The sequence below is a fragment of the Acinonyx jubatus genome, chromosome A2 (assembly GCF_027475565.1).
Source record: "Acinonyx jubatus isolate Ajub_Pintada_27869175 chromosome A2, VMU_Ajub_asm_v1.0, whole genome shotgun sequence".
Classification (NCBI taxonomy): Eukaryota; Metazoa; Chordata; class Mammalia; order Carnivora; family Felidae; genus Acinonyx; species Acinonyx jubatus.
In genome coordinates this window covers 154,560,776-154,577,589 of record NC_069383.1, presented here as the reverse complement: position 1 = coordinate 154,577,589, position 16,814 = coordinate 154,560,776, and the positions used below count along the sequence as shown (strand labels likewise).

Sequence of the window (16,814 nt, the reverse complement as noted above, 5' to 3'; positions counted from 1 at the left end):
GTACCAGTAAAGTCACATGCACATGGATCTTCGAACCCCACTAGCTCATTTTCCTTAACCACTGCTGCAGACTTCCTGTTCTCCCACCTGACACCCCTAGAGAAGACTCCCATGTACTTACAAAAAGTTGGGTCCACCAGATATGAAAGTAGCTCCCCTTTGTGAGACAAGCGTCTCCAATGCCCTGTTTACATAAAGTCAGGGTTGCATGATAAAGTAGGCAGTGTGGGTTGGGAGAATGACTTTTTCCTCCCTCGAGTAGCACTCAGAAAAAAGGATCCCCAAAATGGCTTGCACCCCAACAGACATTTTGGTTTCTCCGCCCCAAGAGTCAACTCATGTACACAGCTAAGACGGACTTCTCTTGGGCCAAGGATTCAAGTGCAAAGGATTTATTTGACAAATTATCCCAGAAACATCCAGTCGGAACATTTCAAAAAGGAACACCCCAGAGAGTCTCAGTGAGGAAGAGTTAGTTGCTGCCATGGGCAATGGGGATCAATCCCAAAGGGTATCCTCTGAGGCTGCGCAAACACACCTCTGAATTTCTCCCACAGAATAGAAAGGAGGCGAGGGTGTTTATCCATTAGCTCCCAACCACCCCTCGTTCTTGAGGGCTATTCCTGCCCCATACAAAAGAAAGCCACGGGTAGAGAGTTTTAGGGGTTCCCAGACTCTGTCAACCTCTGTCAAGATCCACAGGGACATAGTGGACACCCACTATACATCCTCTAACTAGCTCAAAATTCCAGAAGAGCAGAGAGCGGGCCATATAAGTCATCATTCTACCCCCAACAACTAGTCCAGGCTTTGGCATACAGTAAGCGTCCAGCAAGCATGCAGAGGCTAGATGAAGGTGCATAAAATAAACTTGAGACAATGAAAGAGATCGTTCCATCTCCAAAGATTTAGCCCAAGGAAGAGAGGTGGCATGAACACTTGGTTGCTTCCACAGAATGCCTGCATCTGCAAACCTGATCGTCCCTGAACATACGCCACGTCCAGTTCCAGAGCAGAGAATCCTTTAAGGAATCCGCACATTCCATGCCCCATTGCCCTAGTGACTCGTTCATGCGGTGGTGCTCAAAGGCAATCCCCCCCACTCCCAGGGAACAACTGGCATGTCTGGAAGCATTTCCGGTTGTCACAATGGAGGAGAGGCTGCTGCTGGCATCTAGTGGGTGGAGGCCCGAGATGCTGTTAAACATTCGACAATGCCCAGGGCGGCCCCCAGAGCAAAGAACGATCGGGTCCCAGATGCCAATACTGCCGATGTTGAGAAACCCTGAGTTAGAAGATGGATGCCCGACCCGGTTGAGGTCACTACAAAATCCACCGAAACTAGAAGCTTCTCAATTCTCTGGAAAGTGCAATATGGTCTGTGATCTTTGCACCTACTTTGCTAACACAGAAGGAGGGCGATGCTACATAGTAAGGGTACTATGTGGAGCCCGAGGGTGAAACTGATACCCAGAGAAAAAGCTGCAGAGATAAAGAGAAACTCAGAACTTGTTCACCTACCTCATTTGAGTTGCTAGATCTGATCTTCCCGAAGCTGGTCCTTCTTAGTTATATGAGCTAATAAATTCCTTTTCTGTTTAAGCCTATTGAGTAGGTTTTTTGTGTCACTGGCAACCAAGAGCACTCCAAATTGGTAGAGTAGGCAGTTAGCTAGATATAAGCAGGGAACAGATCCTTTCTGATAAAAAGAGAGGAAATCAAATTCCAAACAGCGGAGAGAGTCAAGGGGAGGGGCTGGAGGGGGGCGTTCTTCCCTATAACTGTTGCCCTCCATAGCTTCATAACTATACATTTACATCGCGGTTTTGACACCCCTGCTGCGGGAAGGCTGCCGTGAGGGTTCCACAAGGACCATATAGGGCCCCCAATGCCCCCCTCCCAACCGGCAGGAGGAGTCCCTTAGATGGTTGGAGGCAATTAGAGACTCGCCTAGCTATGACCTATAACCCATGCAAGTATAAAAAACAAGACAACCCTGACCCCTGGTGTAGTTGCCATCCATAGGTCTCTTTAACTGCCATTCAACTCTCACTTACTTGAGAGTTTAGCTCTGAATTCTTTCTTGGCAAAACTCAAGAACCGAGGTCAGCGTGGAGGCAAGGGAAGGGACCTGCCGATGACAAAATGACAGGAGGAATCAGTGAACATTCTCCCATCCTCCTTTCCCGGAGGGTCCCAGTGCAAACACAACCTTGTTTGGGGGCACAACTGGTTGCAAGACAGAGAAATCCATCTACGCTGGTACGTGCAAAGGAGTACTTATTACACACGTGCAGCATTGTCTCCAGAACCCAAGGGAGCACAAGGTAGAGGTGAGATCCATGCAGAAGCAGCATCGGGCACTTAGGAGGCAATTATTAAATACCTGTTGGTGCCAATGGAATGCACGCTCAATTAACTAGAATGGACGCTCCAACTGGAACTCAGATACTGCCTCCAAGTCTCTGGAGCCACCCAAGCACTCCCCCCACCCCCCGCCAATAAAACTAGCCACCCATAGTTCTCCATCTGCCCATGGCCTTAGAAGCCCCAACAACTGACCTCTTTCTCATCATCTGTATTAAGGAACTTCTGGGGAAAGGGAATCTGATTGGCTCACCTGAAGTCAGGTGACCACCTCTGAACTAATCAGCAGTCATCTGCCAAGAGAGGAAGCAGGAGTGGGCTGGCAAGCTGCATGGGGTTCAACCCATGATGGGAACTCAAGTCGGCCCCAGAGACATAGAAGGCCCACCACTACCCCCCACCCCCCACCTTCTCGAGACACAGACCAAGGACACTGAGTGTTAACTATTCCTTTATTAGGTGGTGAGGGGACTGGGGGCTGTACAATGCAAGGGAATTTAGCTACACAGGGATAGTGACCAGAAGCCACATTACAAAAATAGCCTAAAAATACTTCTATTTTGCCCCCGGGGCTGGGCGGGGAGGTGGGGGGGAGTACCAGGGGAGGGGTGCCACCAGGCAGCTCATTCCCTTCCTGCAGTCCCGTATTTAGAAGGAGGCAAAGTGACATGCACACATCTCCCCTGGTCCTCACGTTCTCACCAGCCACCCCCACCCAGCTCCCCAAGAGAGATGGCCCCGGCTCTAGGGTTGGGGGGACCTGGGGCGGGCTCTCTGGGCCAGAAGAGCCCTCCCCCCAGCAAAGCTATAGAACAAGTTCCATCTGGAATGCAGTGAAGTGAGGGACATGGGGGAGGAAACAGGCTCCCAAGTCTCACCCGCCCCCCGCCCCGGAGGGTGCGCCCAAGGGTGCCTACTTGGTACACACCAGGGTTGTGTACTCGGTACACAGGATCCCGGTCATGCCTGTGTACTCGGTACACAGGATCCAGCTTGGCCGAATGGGCCCACAGACTCAGCCCCACGGGGGCACTGGGGGGTTTGCAGGGGCAGGGAGCGTCTCCATATATATATTTTGTAAAAAATAATAATAATAATAAGTTTGTTTAAATGAATTTGTTTCTATACAAAATGTAAAAAAAAATAATAATAATTCACTCGTGTCGGAGTGTAAGGAGAGAGACCAGAGGAGGCAGGAGAGGGGGGAGGGACGGAAGCATGGGGATGGGGGGGTGCAGGAGGAGGCCCCAGGCTCATCTCAAGACCCAGGGGGTGGGGGGGAGTCAGCCCGCACCCCCTATAAATAAAGCAGGACTGAAAGCCGAGGCTGCGGACCTATCTCATCCACACTTCGAGGGGGAGTCGGACCGGTGCGAGGAGGCTGGTGGAGAGAAAAGAGAAGGGAGGTCTACAAAGGAAGCAGGGGGAGAGAGAGAATCAGGACAGGATGTCTGTTCAGCCCCCCAAGACCCAGGAACTGAGAGCTCTCAGGCCAACACCTGCCTCTTGGGGGTGACTTCGGGCTGGGGCCCCAGCTGGGTCTGGGCCTGAGCTAGCGGGCCTGGGACGGAAAGGGGGAGCGGCTGGGCAGGCAGCGCCCCAGCGGCTGTGGCCGCGGGCCCGGTGGCAGTGGCTGGGCTGGGCGTGGAGTCTGACCAGTCCGAGAGGGAGGGAGGCGAGGGGCTGGCCCAGTGCTCGGGGGACTCGGGGGAGGGGGTCAGGTAAGGGTGCTCGCTGGGGACCCTCAGGAAGCGAGCCTTGGGGGGGCTGCCGTGGGCGCCGGCTGCCGGGTACTCCTCGCCGTGTCCCGGGGCCGCCAGGTACGGTGGGGGCCGCTCCTGGGGCGACACGGGGGTCCCGGGGTTCAGCAGCTGGGGTCCCGGTGCCAGCGGCAGCAGGAACGAGGGGCCCGGCGGGGCAGGTGGCGGCAGCCGGGCCCAGTCGAGGGGAACGGCCACGGGGTTCAGCAGACCCAAGCTGAGCACGCAGCCCCCGGGGGGCTGGCGCCCTAGACCGGCCCGGCCCGCGCCACCGAGCTGCGCCAGGGACACAGCCGTGGCGGTGGCAGCCGCGTAGGGCCCCTCGAGGGAGAAGCCGCCAGGGGACGCGGGGGGCCCACCGAAGGGCCGCGGGGAGTCCAGCGAGTCCACGGGCGACAGCGTGACCGAGCTCTCGGCCAGGGGACCGGGGCAGGCCAGCGTCAGCTTCTTGCCCCGCCCCCGGGCGCCCTGCGGCCCCAGCCCCGCCTTCCCCGGTGGCCTCCGGCTCTTCTTGCCCCCAGACTGTGCCACCTTGAGGCCCGGGAGGAAGGCCCCCGGTGGGCAGAGGAGGGGCCCCAGGCCATGCGGGCCGGGAGGGCTCCGGGGCCCACTGGGCTGGTCCAGCAGGCGCACGATGTCCTGGTGCAGCCGCTCCTGGGCCACGTCCCGCGGCAGCCTGTCCAGGTGGTCTGTGATCTCGCGGTTGGCAAAGTGGTCCAGCAGCAGCTTGGCAGCCTCATAGCTGCCCTCCCGGGCGGCCAGAAACAGTGGAGTTTCCTCCTGAGCAGGAGTGAGGCACAGAACCCACGACAGATCAGCATCCCAAGAGCCCGGATTAACTCCTGGCCAAGGTCTGGCGGCCTTCTAGCCTCTGGTGGAAACCAGCTAAGAAGCCACACTCTCCTGCCCAGCAGAGCTTGGATGGGATCCCCGCTCTGCTGAGGGGAAACTAGACAAGTTCTTTCCTTTAAAGCGCATCTGTCCAGTGCCTACTAAGCGTCATGCCCCAGGGCCAGGACTAGGGTGAAGAAAGTGAGGCACTACCCTTAGGCACAAAACTTAAGGGGGCGTCAAAAACCAATCATCGGGGGCACCTGGGTGGCTCAGTCGGTTGAGTGTCTGACTTCAGCTCAGGTCATGATCTCGCGGTCCGTGAGTTCGAGCCCCGCGTCAGGCTCTGTGCTGACAGCTCAGAGCCTGGAGCCTGCTTTGGATTCTGTCTCCCTCTCTCTCTCTGCCCCTCCCCTGCTCACGCTCTGACTCTGTCTTTCAATAATAAATGAATGTTAAAAAAAAATTTTTTTTTAAAAAGCCAATCATCAAACTAAATGATATTTTAATGCAACCCTTTCTTAAATTACACTTGTTGGCCAAAAAATCTGTAATGGATAAAATATCAAAATGTCAGATAAGGACAGAATCCATCCCTGTGCCCCTCTGAGCCTCACTCTTCCCATTTATAAAATTAGGAGAGTAATTTCACCCTGCAAGGCTTTTAAAACAATGATCGTAACAGTTACCTTTTATTGAGGATCTACTAAGCATTTTGCAAATGCGTTATTTCAGTGAATCCTCAGGAGACAACAACGAGGTGGGTACTGTTGCCTCCCCACTTCACAGATGAGGACACTGAGGTTCAGGGATGTTCAGCAATTTGCCCAAGGTCACACAGCAACTGCCACACGCTTTCTCCTCTAATCCACTGTTAGAGGCTGTTAGGTCCAAATCCTAACTTGGCTGCAGGCAAGATGAATGCCCCCACTAACCCACCCCACCCTGCTCTTTGCCATATTTAGGGCTGACTGCCTGGTGGGTCAAGGGCTGGGGCTCACCTTGCTATCCTGCATGTCCTTGTTGGCTCCATTTTTGAGCAGGGCCAACGTGGCCTCCACATTGTTGACGGCTGCTGCCCAGTGTAAGGCTGATTTCCCTGGGGGGGGGGGGGTGGGGGGAGAAATTAGGGTTAGGACTAAGCTCATTTGCTAGGGTCCCACGGCCAGGGGACAGAAAGTGTCTAGAATATGGCCTGGCAGGCAGGCGGGTGGGGGGACCTCCCATGAGTACCTGATCATGTGTTTGGGTCCCTATATGTGCCGACCTGTGGGATGACGCTCTCTGTCCAAGAGAGACACTGTGCGTGTATGTGCACACCTACAGTGCGTGACTCTCCATACACAGGTGGGGGTACTATGTGGACCTCACTCGGTTGTAGCTAGCGCTGTGCCTGTCCCATGCAGTAGCCACCAAGCACACACTGCTCTTTAGATTTACACTGATTAAAATTAAACAACACAGCTGCCACGACCACTCAACAGGGAAAGGCTAGCCTTCTCAATAAACGGTGCTGGGACAACTGGATCTCCACGTGCAAAAGAACGGGGCTGGATCCCTACCTCACACCAAATACAAAAATCAACTCAAGTGAATCAAATATCTACATGTAAGAGCTCAAACTATAAAACATTTAGAGGAAAACAGAGGAGTAAAACTTCATGACCTTGATTTAGGCAAAGGATTCTTAGCTAGGACACCAAAAAAAAAAAAAACAAAAAAAAACACAGTAACAACAGAAATAGATAAATTGGATCTCATCAAAATTAAAATGTCTGTGCTTCTAAGGACACCATCAAGAAAGTGAAAAGAAAACCTACAAAATGGGACAAATCTTTATAAACCACGTATCTGATAAGAGACTTATACCAAAAATATATAAAGAAGTCTTCTAACTCAAGAATAAAAAAACAAAAACCCAATTTAAAAACAGGCAGGGACAACCAGGTGGCTTAGTCATTTGGGCGTCTGACTCTTGATTTTGGCTCAGGTCAAAATCTCACCATTGTGGAATCAAGCCCTGGGGTAACCTCCATGCTGAGAATGAAGCCTGTTTGGGATTCTCTCTCTCTCTCTCTCTCTCCCTCTTTCTCTGCCCCTTCCCCACTCGTGCACATGCTCTCTCTCTCTCTCTCTTTCAAATAATAAGTTAACTTTTTAAAAAATGGGCAAAGCATCAAAATAGACATTTTTCCAAAGCAGATATACACATGGCCAATAAGCACATGGAAATATGCTCAACATCATTAGCCACCAGGGAAATAAAAATCAAGACCACAACGAGATACCAATTCACACCCACTAGGAAGGCTGTAACAAAAGACAGTTAATAACAACTATCTGCGAGCACGTGAAGAAACTGGAACCCTCATGCACGGCCGGCAGGAACGTGACACAGGGCAGGCACTGTGGAAAAGTCTGGCTGCTCCTCACAAGATTCAACACAGAGTTACCATATGACTCAGCAATTTCGCTCCTAGTTGTGTACCCAAGAGAAATGAAAACATATGTCTACACAAAAACCGGTACATGAATGTTCATAGGAGCAGCAGTCAATGAATGTTAGGAAACATTCAGAGTAGGAAAATCCATACAGAAAGTATGTGTTTAAGTGGTTGCCTACGGCTGGGAAGGTAAGGAGATTGGAGGGTGTCAGCTAATGGCGAGGGCTTCTCTTCCAGGTGGTGAAAATGTTCTAAAATTTACTATGATGAGGGGCGCCTGGGTGGCTCAGTCAGTTAAGCGTCCGACTTCGGCTCAGGTCATGATCTCACAGTTCGTGAGTTCGAGCCCCGCGTCGGGCTCTGTGCTGACAGCTCAGAGTCTGGAGCCTGCTTCAGATTCTGTGTCTCCCTCTCTCTCTGCCCCTTCCCTGCTCATGCTGTGTCTCTCTCTGTCTCAAAAATAAATGAACATTAAAAATAAATAAATAAAATAAAATTTACTATGATGATAGTTGCACAACTATGTGATTATACTAAAAGCCACTGGATTTCATACTTTAAATGGCTGAATTGTATTGTATGTGAATTACATCTAAATAAAGCTTTTTAGGGGCGCCTGGGTGGCTCAGTCGGTTGAGCGTCCGACTTCAGCTCAGGTCATGATCTCACAGTTCGTGGGTTTGAGCCCCACATCAGGCTCTGTGCTGACTGCTTGCTCAGAGCCTGGAGCCTGCTTCAGATTCTGTGTCTCCTTCTCTCTCTGCCCCTCTCCCACTCACGCTTTGTCTCACTCTGTTTCTTAAAAAATAAATAAATGTAAAAAAAAAAATTTAAACTTTAAATAAATAAATAAATAAATAAATAAATAAATAAATAAATAAAGCTTTTTAGGGGCGCCTGGGTGGCTCAGTCGGTTAAGCGTCCGACTTCAGCTCAGGTCATGATCTCACACTCTGTGAGTTCGAGCCCCACGTCGGGCTCTGTGCTGACAGCTCGGAGCCTGGAGCCTGCTTCAGATTCTGTGTCTCCCCCTCTCTCTGCCCCTCCCCTGCTTGCACTCTGTCTCTCTCTGTGTCAAAATAAATAAAAACATTTTTAAAAATAAATAAATAAAGCTTGTTAAAGAAAGCAGGCAAAACAAAGGTTAAAAAATTAAATGAAACAAAACATTTAGCTCTTCATTTGCCCTAGCCACACTTCAAGTGCTCAAAAGCCACCACATGTGGCCAGGGGCTACCACATTGCTCATCACAGACCAAGAATGATTTCCATCAACACAGAAAGTCCTACTGGACAGTGGTTCTCCAGAGCCACAGTTCTCAAACAGAGGTGATCCCCCGACCCAGGGGCATTTGCCAATGTCTGGAGACATTTTTGGTTGTCGCAGCTGGGGAGTGGGGTGCTGCTGGCATCTAGTGGGTCAAGGCCAGGGACGCTGTTTAATATCCTACATTGCAAGGACAGCCCCCAGCACAAAGAATCATCCAACCCCAAGTGTAAATGGTGCAGAGGTTGAGAACACCTGCTCCAGAAAGGTCGGGATCTGTACAAGCAAGCCACCTCCACAGAGGTATTTGCCGTCACGTATGGATGGATTTGGCCAATTTGCAAATGTACTATACCAGCTTTCCAGCAGAGGGCAGCATAGTAAGTTCTTCTGCTAAAGCAAACAGAAATGAAGTGTCTTCGGGAAGGCCACCTTTTTCTAAGTCATGGAGGTGTCATATGGGCTAGCAAATGCCACACACACACACACACACACACACAAAACATGTGAGTGTAAGTCCACATCAAAACTCTGTTACACGTGGGACGCCTAGGTGGCTCAGTCGGTTAAGCGTCCGACTTCGGCTCAGGTCGTGATCTCACGGTTCGTGAGTTCCAGCCCCGCGTCGGGCTCTGTGCGGACAGCTTGGAGCCCGGAGCCTGCTTCGGGTTCTGTCTCCCTCTCTCTGCCCCTCCCCCCACTCACACTCTGTCTCTCTCTCAAAAATAAACAAAAAATAAACATTAAAAAAAAAATAAAAAACAAAACACTCTGTTGCACGTGCGTGAGTTTCAGTGATTGGGTCTCAGTGTGGGTGTGAGTTAACACTTATAGTTAGGGCCCAGGTGCCCCCTCTCAGCCTCCACCCACAGCTACTCCCCACAGCGTACCAAGCTCATCCACAGCATTGACATCAGCGTGGCTGGCAATGAGTTCTTCCACCATGCCCTCCACCGCCAGACGGGCTGCGAGGATTAGCGCCGTTGAACCATCCGCCATGCGGGCATCCAGGTCTGTGGAGCGGTTCCGGATGAGAATCTAGAAGGGAAGGTGTGCAGAAGGGAGAGTCACGGCAGGAACAGAAGGACCAGGTACATCTCCAAGTCCCCTGAGCTCCCCAACCCCCACATCCCCTATAGACTCCGTGAAGTCCAGGAAGCAGGTACCCGCCAGGCCCCATACTCCCACAGACCCCCATTTAACAAATGAGAAAAGCAAGCTCCATCTCGTAGGACCAGGGCTCAAACCCAGGCCTGGCTGATGCCTCATGTCGGCTGCCAGCTCCGAAGTCCAAAGCGGCAGGTCCACCTCACCTGGAAGACACCTTGGGCATCAGCGGTGACAGCAGTGTGCAAAGGAGTGCGGCCTGAATGGTCCTGGGCATTGGTGTCTGCCCCGGCATCCAGCAGCCGCTTGGCCGCATCGGCCCGGGCATAGCGGGCAGCGAGGTGCAGGGCTGTCTCGCCCGTGCGGTCAGTCCGTGCCCCAAGCTGGGCTCCCTGGCAGATCAGGTCTGAGATGATGCTGGCTGACGCGTCTTCTGCCTCATCCTCCTCGGTGGGCAATGGCTCCAGAGCCCCGCCACAGAAAGAGGCCAGCATCAGTGGGGTGAAGCCGTCTGCAAAGGCCAGGAATGTGTCACGGGGAGGTGGGCACAGGGGGCGTTGCCAGTGAACGCGACTGAGGGCATTGCATTAGCAGGAAGCGGGACACAAGGGTCACAAGAGGGAGCGACGAGTCCTCCCATCTGCACCCACGTGTGCACGTGTGTACACATGCACATGCGTGTGCATGCACGCACACACAGATACGCATGGCATCTGTGCCAGGTACCCGAGAAGCCAGGGCAGGATAAGGATGCACGGGCAGGTGACCTGTCACAGAAGGGCTCCCAAGGCAGATACAGGACAAGGGAGGGAGGAAGAAGCAAGCGTTCAACGTCAGGCAAATTCCCAGGGGGTTATTTCAGCCCTATCCTGAAGGGGGACTCAGGTACCGCAGAGGTGTAATCCCGCTTGAGGCAAAGGAGCTGTGTCTTTCATGCTCCCCCACCCGCTAGTGAAGAACCACCCCAGGGGGCGCCTGGTGGGTCAGTTGGTTAAGCGTCCAACTCTTGATTTCGGCTCAGGTCATGATCTCACGGTTCATGAGTTCAAGCCCCGCATCAGGCTCTGTGCTGACAGAGCGCAGAGCCTGCTTGGGATTCTCTGTCTCTCTCTTTCTCTGACTCTCAAAAATAAATAAATAAACTTTAAAAAAAAAAAAAAAAAAGAACCACCCCAGAGACATAAAATCCCGGGCACTTCAGGCTCTGGTGGCCTGAGGAATTTCAAAAAAGAGCCATCAGTGCAGGTCATTTGGAATGAAAGCAAAACGAGCTGGGGGAGGAATACCCCGAAATGCAGGAAAGACAGATCCGAGAGAATCCAAATAATGTGATCTGCTACACTCTGCATGAGCATTTGCTCGTTTCCCTTAGGGAGCCATAAGCACCCCATTTTCCATCCTCAAGCCCCGAGTAGAGCTAAACCCAATCCTTGGCTCAAGGAGAGGCATTAGGCCCAGACCTGCAGTCAATCTGCATATTCCAGCCCCCAGGTCACACTGATTAGTTGAGGGATGGGCAGGTGACTCTAGTCCATCCAATCAGAACTCATCCTGGGACTTTTGCTAGGGTAACTGGTAATGAAGGTTTTATTTTTTTCTTTTTAATGTTTATTTATTTATTTTGAGAGAGAGTGAGCATGGGTGAGTGGTCAGAAGAGGCAGAAAGAGAGGAGAGAGGAAAGAGAGAGAGATTCCCAAGCAGGCTCCATGCTGTCACCACAGAGTCTGGTGTGGGCCTTGAACCCATGAACTGTGAGATCAGGACCTGAGCTGAAACCAAGAGTCAGATGCTTAATTGACTGAGCTACCCAGGCGCCCTGGTAATAAAGGTTTTACAAGGTTGGTCAGGCCTGTGGCTATCATGCCCCCCGGAGAAAGCCTCCTCGGGCTGGAGTCCTGGACCCAAATATCCATGATGCTTTCTGTTACAAGAGCCAGTAAATCTCTCGTTTTACTTAAACTAGTTTGAGTTGGGCTATTATGACTTACAACCAAGAGTCCTGATTAACACACACCCCCAGACAGACCCAACTCTCCCCAGGACACAGACCCAGATGCAACTTTTCCCAGGTAGGACTGGTAAGGGGATCCTTGGAGGGGATCTGGGCCACGCACTGACCTGGGCCACGCACATTGACATCCACGCCATCAGCATCCACATCGCCCTGTGGGGGCGTCAAGGCCATGGCTGGTGCCACACGGATGTCAGCTGCAACCAGGTGGTGTTGAGTCCACTGGCGACAATCCACAGCATCCTCGGCCCCCACGCCAGGGTCCTCTACCTGGAGGCACAAGGACCCAGGCTCTCACAAAGAGTCGAGAGATAGAGGGACAGTCTGGGCATCCTCACAGCTTTCTCTCGTGGAGATGCACACACGGCCCCAAGAAACCACGAATATCCTGCTTCTTTTCTACATATGGAAACAGGAAATTGACATACCGGAGCTCAGAGAACCCATAAAAGGAAGACGTGGGATTTTAATCTGGGTAGGAAGTGGGGAGGGCTGGGAATCCAAGGTGCGTGATCAAGGAAAAGACACGGAGCACAGCCCCTGTCAGTAGACACTTGTCTATACCCTAGACGCGAACACGCTGAAAACGAAATTGAGAGAACAATCCCATGACAACAGCATCAGGAAGAGTAAAACATTTAGAATTAAATTTAACAGAAGAAACGCAAAATTTGCATTCTGGAAACTACAAATCACTAGTAAAAGAAATGCGGGGGTGGGGGGCTGGTCCTTCAAGGATCAATTTTAGTCTGAGAAAAAGCTGAATGGGTGGGAGAGAAAGAGAGAAGCAAAGAGAGGCCCTGGATACCACGTGGGACTCCTACCCAGTACTGTGAACATGAACATGAGGTATCAGGACAAAATAGACACAAATGTATCAGTTTACCTTCACAAGCATAGCACCTGGGCCCCTAGCAGGAGCTTGATAAATTTCAGATTCAGGGTCCAAGAGGCATAGTGATGTTATGGAAATAGGACATTATGTTCTTTTTTTTTTTTTTTTTTTTGGTAGTTTTTAATTTTTTTTCTTCTTCAGTATATTTATTTTGAAAGAGAGAGAGAGAGAGAGAGAGAGTATAAGTGGGGGAGGGAGAATCCAAGCAGTTTCCACACTCTGGACTGAGCCCAATGTGGGGCTCGATCTCAGGACCTCAAGATCATGACCTGGATGAAATCAAGACTTGGACCCTCAACCGGCTGAGCCACCCAGGTGCCCTTCAGGACAGAATATTCTTAACTAGCCTGCCAGGACATTTAGGAGCCCTCAGGCACCAAACACAGCCTGATCAAGCCAGACCTGAGCTTAAGGACCCAGGCGGAGAGTTGAATTTCACGAAAGGGGAGAGCCAGGTGATGGACAGCTGTCCCAGCCTCCCTGATCCTTTCTGATTAGCTGTCCATCACCTGACAGATCACGTTAGAGCTCTGAGCTTCTCATTAGCAAAATCAGGATAATGCTGTCATTCTGCAATGCCAAAATGCCATCAAAAACTTATTGCATGGGACACTTGGGTGGCTCAGTCGGTTAAGCATCCGACTTTGGCTCAGGTCATGATCTCATGGCTTGTGAGTTCAAGTTCTGCGTCGGGCTCTGTGCTGACAGCTCAGAGACTGGAGCCTGCTTTAGATTCTGTGTCTCCCTCTGCCTCTCCCCACACTTGCACTGTGTCTCTCTCTCTCTCAAAAAAAAAAAAAAAAAAAACCCTATTGTGCTATCTACTTAATACCCACTTTGGGATAAGAAAGAAAAAGAACAGCCTGAGGTGAACAGATTTCTTCTAGCTGTCAATTGTAACAGATGTCTCCATTTCACAAACATTAAAATCTAGCCAGGGAGAGGCGGCTGAGAATTGAGATGTATATCAACAGCTGCTTTACAGGGTCCTTCGAAAGACAAAATAGGATGCTGCTTGCGTGTGTTCAAGACATCTAGCAAGTATAAGGGAATGTTGGCAGGAACGTGTTACAGACTGAACTGTTGTCCCCCCAAAATCATATGTTGAAGCCCTCACCTCCAGCAAACAAGAGTATTTGGACAGAAGACCTTTAAGGAGATAATCAAGGCTAAATAAGGTCATAAGGGTGGGGCCCTAAACCAACAGGACTGAGATCCTTGTAAGAAGAGGAAGAAACCCCAGAGCTCTCTCCCTCCATGCACACAGAAGAGCACCACGTGAGGACACACAGAGAAGGCGGCTGTCTACAAGCCCGGAAGAGAGCCCTCACCACGACCCAACCCTGCCAGCACCTTGTTCCCTGACTTCCAGCTTGCAGAACTGTGAGAAAAGAAGTATCTGTCATTTAAGACCCCCAGTCTGTGGTATTTTGTAACGGCTGTGTAAGCTGACCAAGACAGAACCCATGGGTGCGGCCCCAGTACAGGAAAGGGTGTTTAAAACCAGCTCGGAGCACTTTCAGGCTGGGCACCCTGGACAAAGTGGGACCCCACAGTGAGAAAGCAGAGTTGCTGTCTAGGTCAGGGGCTCCGCTCCAGAAGACCCCACACGGACCTGGGAGCAGGGCCCTGGTTAGAGAGGGGCAGGATGGGGCGGCCACCATGACTGTTCCCCAGAGCCAGGGAGAGCGGGGACTTCCCGCGACTCTCCCACTGACCATCAGGGGCCCTCCACCCAGAACTCCGAGGGCAGGGGTCAGAGAAAGGACACCACCTTCAGTCGCTTCGCTTCTGGGCACTCAGTGTCCATCCAGTCTGTGGCCACCTGCCCCATCAGACTCTCGCTCTTGGCCATGTTCCTGTGGGCACAATGGGAAGGGGGGAGGGGAGAAGAGACAACTGAGACATGCAACCTGGAAGGAGGATTGGGGGTGGGGTCAGAGACAAGCCCCCAGAGGCCAGCTGGGGTTGGGTTCTGGGGTCCAAGATACAGAGTCCAAAGAGAGGCTGCAGGACGAAGTTAAGGTCACTGGGGGGGATAGTCAGGGGTTATGATTGGTGGCAGCCAGGGTCTTAAGGTGGAATCGGGGAAGGGCCAGGAACGGGGTCAGGGGTCAGACCAGTGGGCTGTGGGATAGGTGAGGGTCACAGGCATACAGCAGAGAATACAGAGGATGACGTCAGGAGTCATGAGGATGTAGTTATCCTCCCCAGAGGTAAGGATGCAGCCAGGATTAAGTAGGTTGCACAGAAGAGTCAGGAAGTCATGGGGTCGCAGGAGAGGGGTACATTCTGGGGTTAGGGCAGGGCAGGGTTGGGGGGTCTTGAGGGATAGATAAGGGAGTTGGAGGCGAGGCCCAGGGCCAAGGCCAGGACTGAGGATCATGAAGAATGAACACTGAGTTGGGGGTGGAAAGAGGGTCAGAGGTGGGGTCAAAGGTCAGGGTGGGTTAGAGCCAGAGGTGGTATTTGGGGGGGGGGCGGTCATAGACAATAGGGTCAGGGCTCGCTAAGGGGTCGGGGTGCAGATAAAGATCATGAGGCCAGCAGTCACGTGGGAACAAATCTTGAGTATCTTGGTGAAATTGGAGAGGCCAGGATCAAGGCAGGGTCAGGGGGCGGTCAGAGCAGGATTCGAGTCAGGGGAGCGGAGATACAGGACATGGGGGTCAGGGGGTCACAAGTCAGGGGTGCCCCCCCCCCCCCCCGGGATCATGGAGTCGGTCAGTGGTCAAGGGGACGCGTACTGGGGCCTGGGCTGGAGTCTGAAGCTAGAGTCTGGTGGGGATGAGAGGTCAGTCGGGTCAAAGTGGGCTCAAGGGCTCCCAAGCCCCGCCCCCAATCAGCCACCGGGAGTGGGCGGGGTCCTTACTTCATGCCCAGCGCGTCTTGGCCCACGGGCTCCCGGCGGCCCTTGTGGCCGGCAGCCACATCCTTGTGGAGCGCGAAGCCCTCGGGGAACCAGAGGGTGCTGTGCTCACGCTTGCGCCGGGCCACCATGACACCCAGCACGAGGATGGCCAGCAGGAAGACGGCGCTGGCGGCCAGCAGCGGAAGCAGCGGCATGCTCGGCTCGGGCAGCTCCAGCGGCTCCCCTGCGGGGTGGGAAGCAGAGGGCTTCAGCCCCAGGCCGGCCGCCCCACCTGTCCCCACCCACCCACCCTGCCACCAGGCCAGGCCTCACCTCGCACGGCCCGCAGCGGGTACGGGAAGTCAAGGCGTTCCACCGCCGACAAGGCTCCCAGGTAGTCGGCCGCACTCTGGGCGTCGGGGAAGCAGTGGTCATTCTCCGGTGACTGCAGGCACAGCCGGTTGTCAATCTCCAACATCACCACAGAGCTTCGGGGACCCAAGGGAAGGACGGGGGGAGGGGGGGCTCAACCTGCTGCCGGCCAGGCACGGAGCCCCATGCCCTGGACTCAGAAGAGCCGTCTCCACGCCCTGGACTCAGAAGAGCCGTCTCCATGCACCACGTTGGCAAGGCCCCCCTCACCACGCCCCCCAACCGAAACCAGTCTTGCTGTGGCCACCAGTGTCCCCCCAGCCACGAATCCAGTGGGCACTGGGCACTGTTTTCACATCAAGATCTCCAGTGGATGCCAGTCTCCTTTACCAGGCCAGTGCGTCCGTTTCCCAACTACTGTGAGCGCTGACTTCTAACAGATGACCCTCAGCAAAGTGGGGACCTCTTCACGTGGGAGGGGACACCCCTTAGGGCAGCCCTCAGCCGGTGACTGGCTGATTTGGGGGGTACAAAGGTGCCCTCCTGTCACAAGGACTCTGAAGCACCAGTCATGCTCTAGAGCTCCCTGAGGCCAGACTGAGACTCCTTATGCCTCGTTTGCTCCCTGCCACATCCTGCTTCTCTTTCCCTCTCTCCTGAGAGTGCCCCTTCCGAATGGCACATATATCTGAATCCCTGCCTCAGGCTCTGCTTCCAGGAACCCAGCCCTCCGAACTCCATCTTGCCTTGAGATCCTTAGTGCCACATGGCCTGGTTCTCCTCCTATCTCCCTGGTTGCTCCTTCTCCTTTGTTTTTTTAAACATTTTCCACGTATTTTCTCTAATGTTTATTTTTTTTTTTTTAAGAGAGAGAGAGAGAGAAAGCGCAAGTGGGAGAGGGGCAAAGA

At 52.8% G+C, this 16,814-nt stretch overlaps 1 protein-coding gene across 1 annotated transcript in view; it reads right to left on the bottom strand.

Moving 5' to 3' along the window:
* Positions 1–2,805: 2,805 nt before the first annotated feature.
* Positions 2,806–16,814, bottom strand: part of NOTCH3 (notch receptor 3) — a 35,737-nt gene continuing 21,728 nt past the window's right edge. The window contains exons 26-33 of the mRNA XM_027050411.2: positions 15,868–16,022; positions 15,556–15,778; positions 14,458–14,542; positions 11,896–12,058; positions 9,983–10,287; positions 9,560–9,707; positions 5,960–6,057; positions 2,806–4,907 (exon numbers count right to left, since the gene is read on the bottom strand). Coding sequence (XP_026906212.1) covers positions 3,855–4,907; positions 5,960–6,057; positions 9,560–9,707; positions 9,983–10,287; positions 11,896–12,058; positions 14,458–14,542; positions 15,556–15,778; positions 15,868–16,022 — 2,230 coding nt within the window. The 3' untranslated portion in view covers positions 2,806–3,854. The remainder of the gene's footprint in view (positions 4,908–5,959; positions 6,058–9,559; positions 9,708–9,982; positions 10,288–11,895; positions 12,059–14,457; positions 14,543–15,555; positions 15,779–15,867; positions 16,023–16,814) is intronic.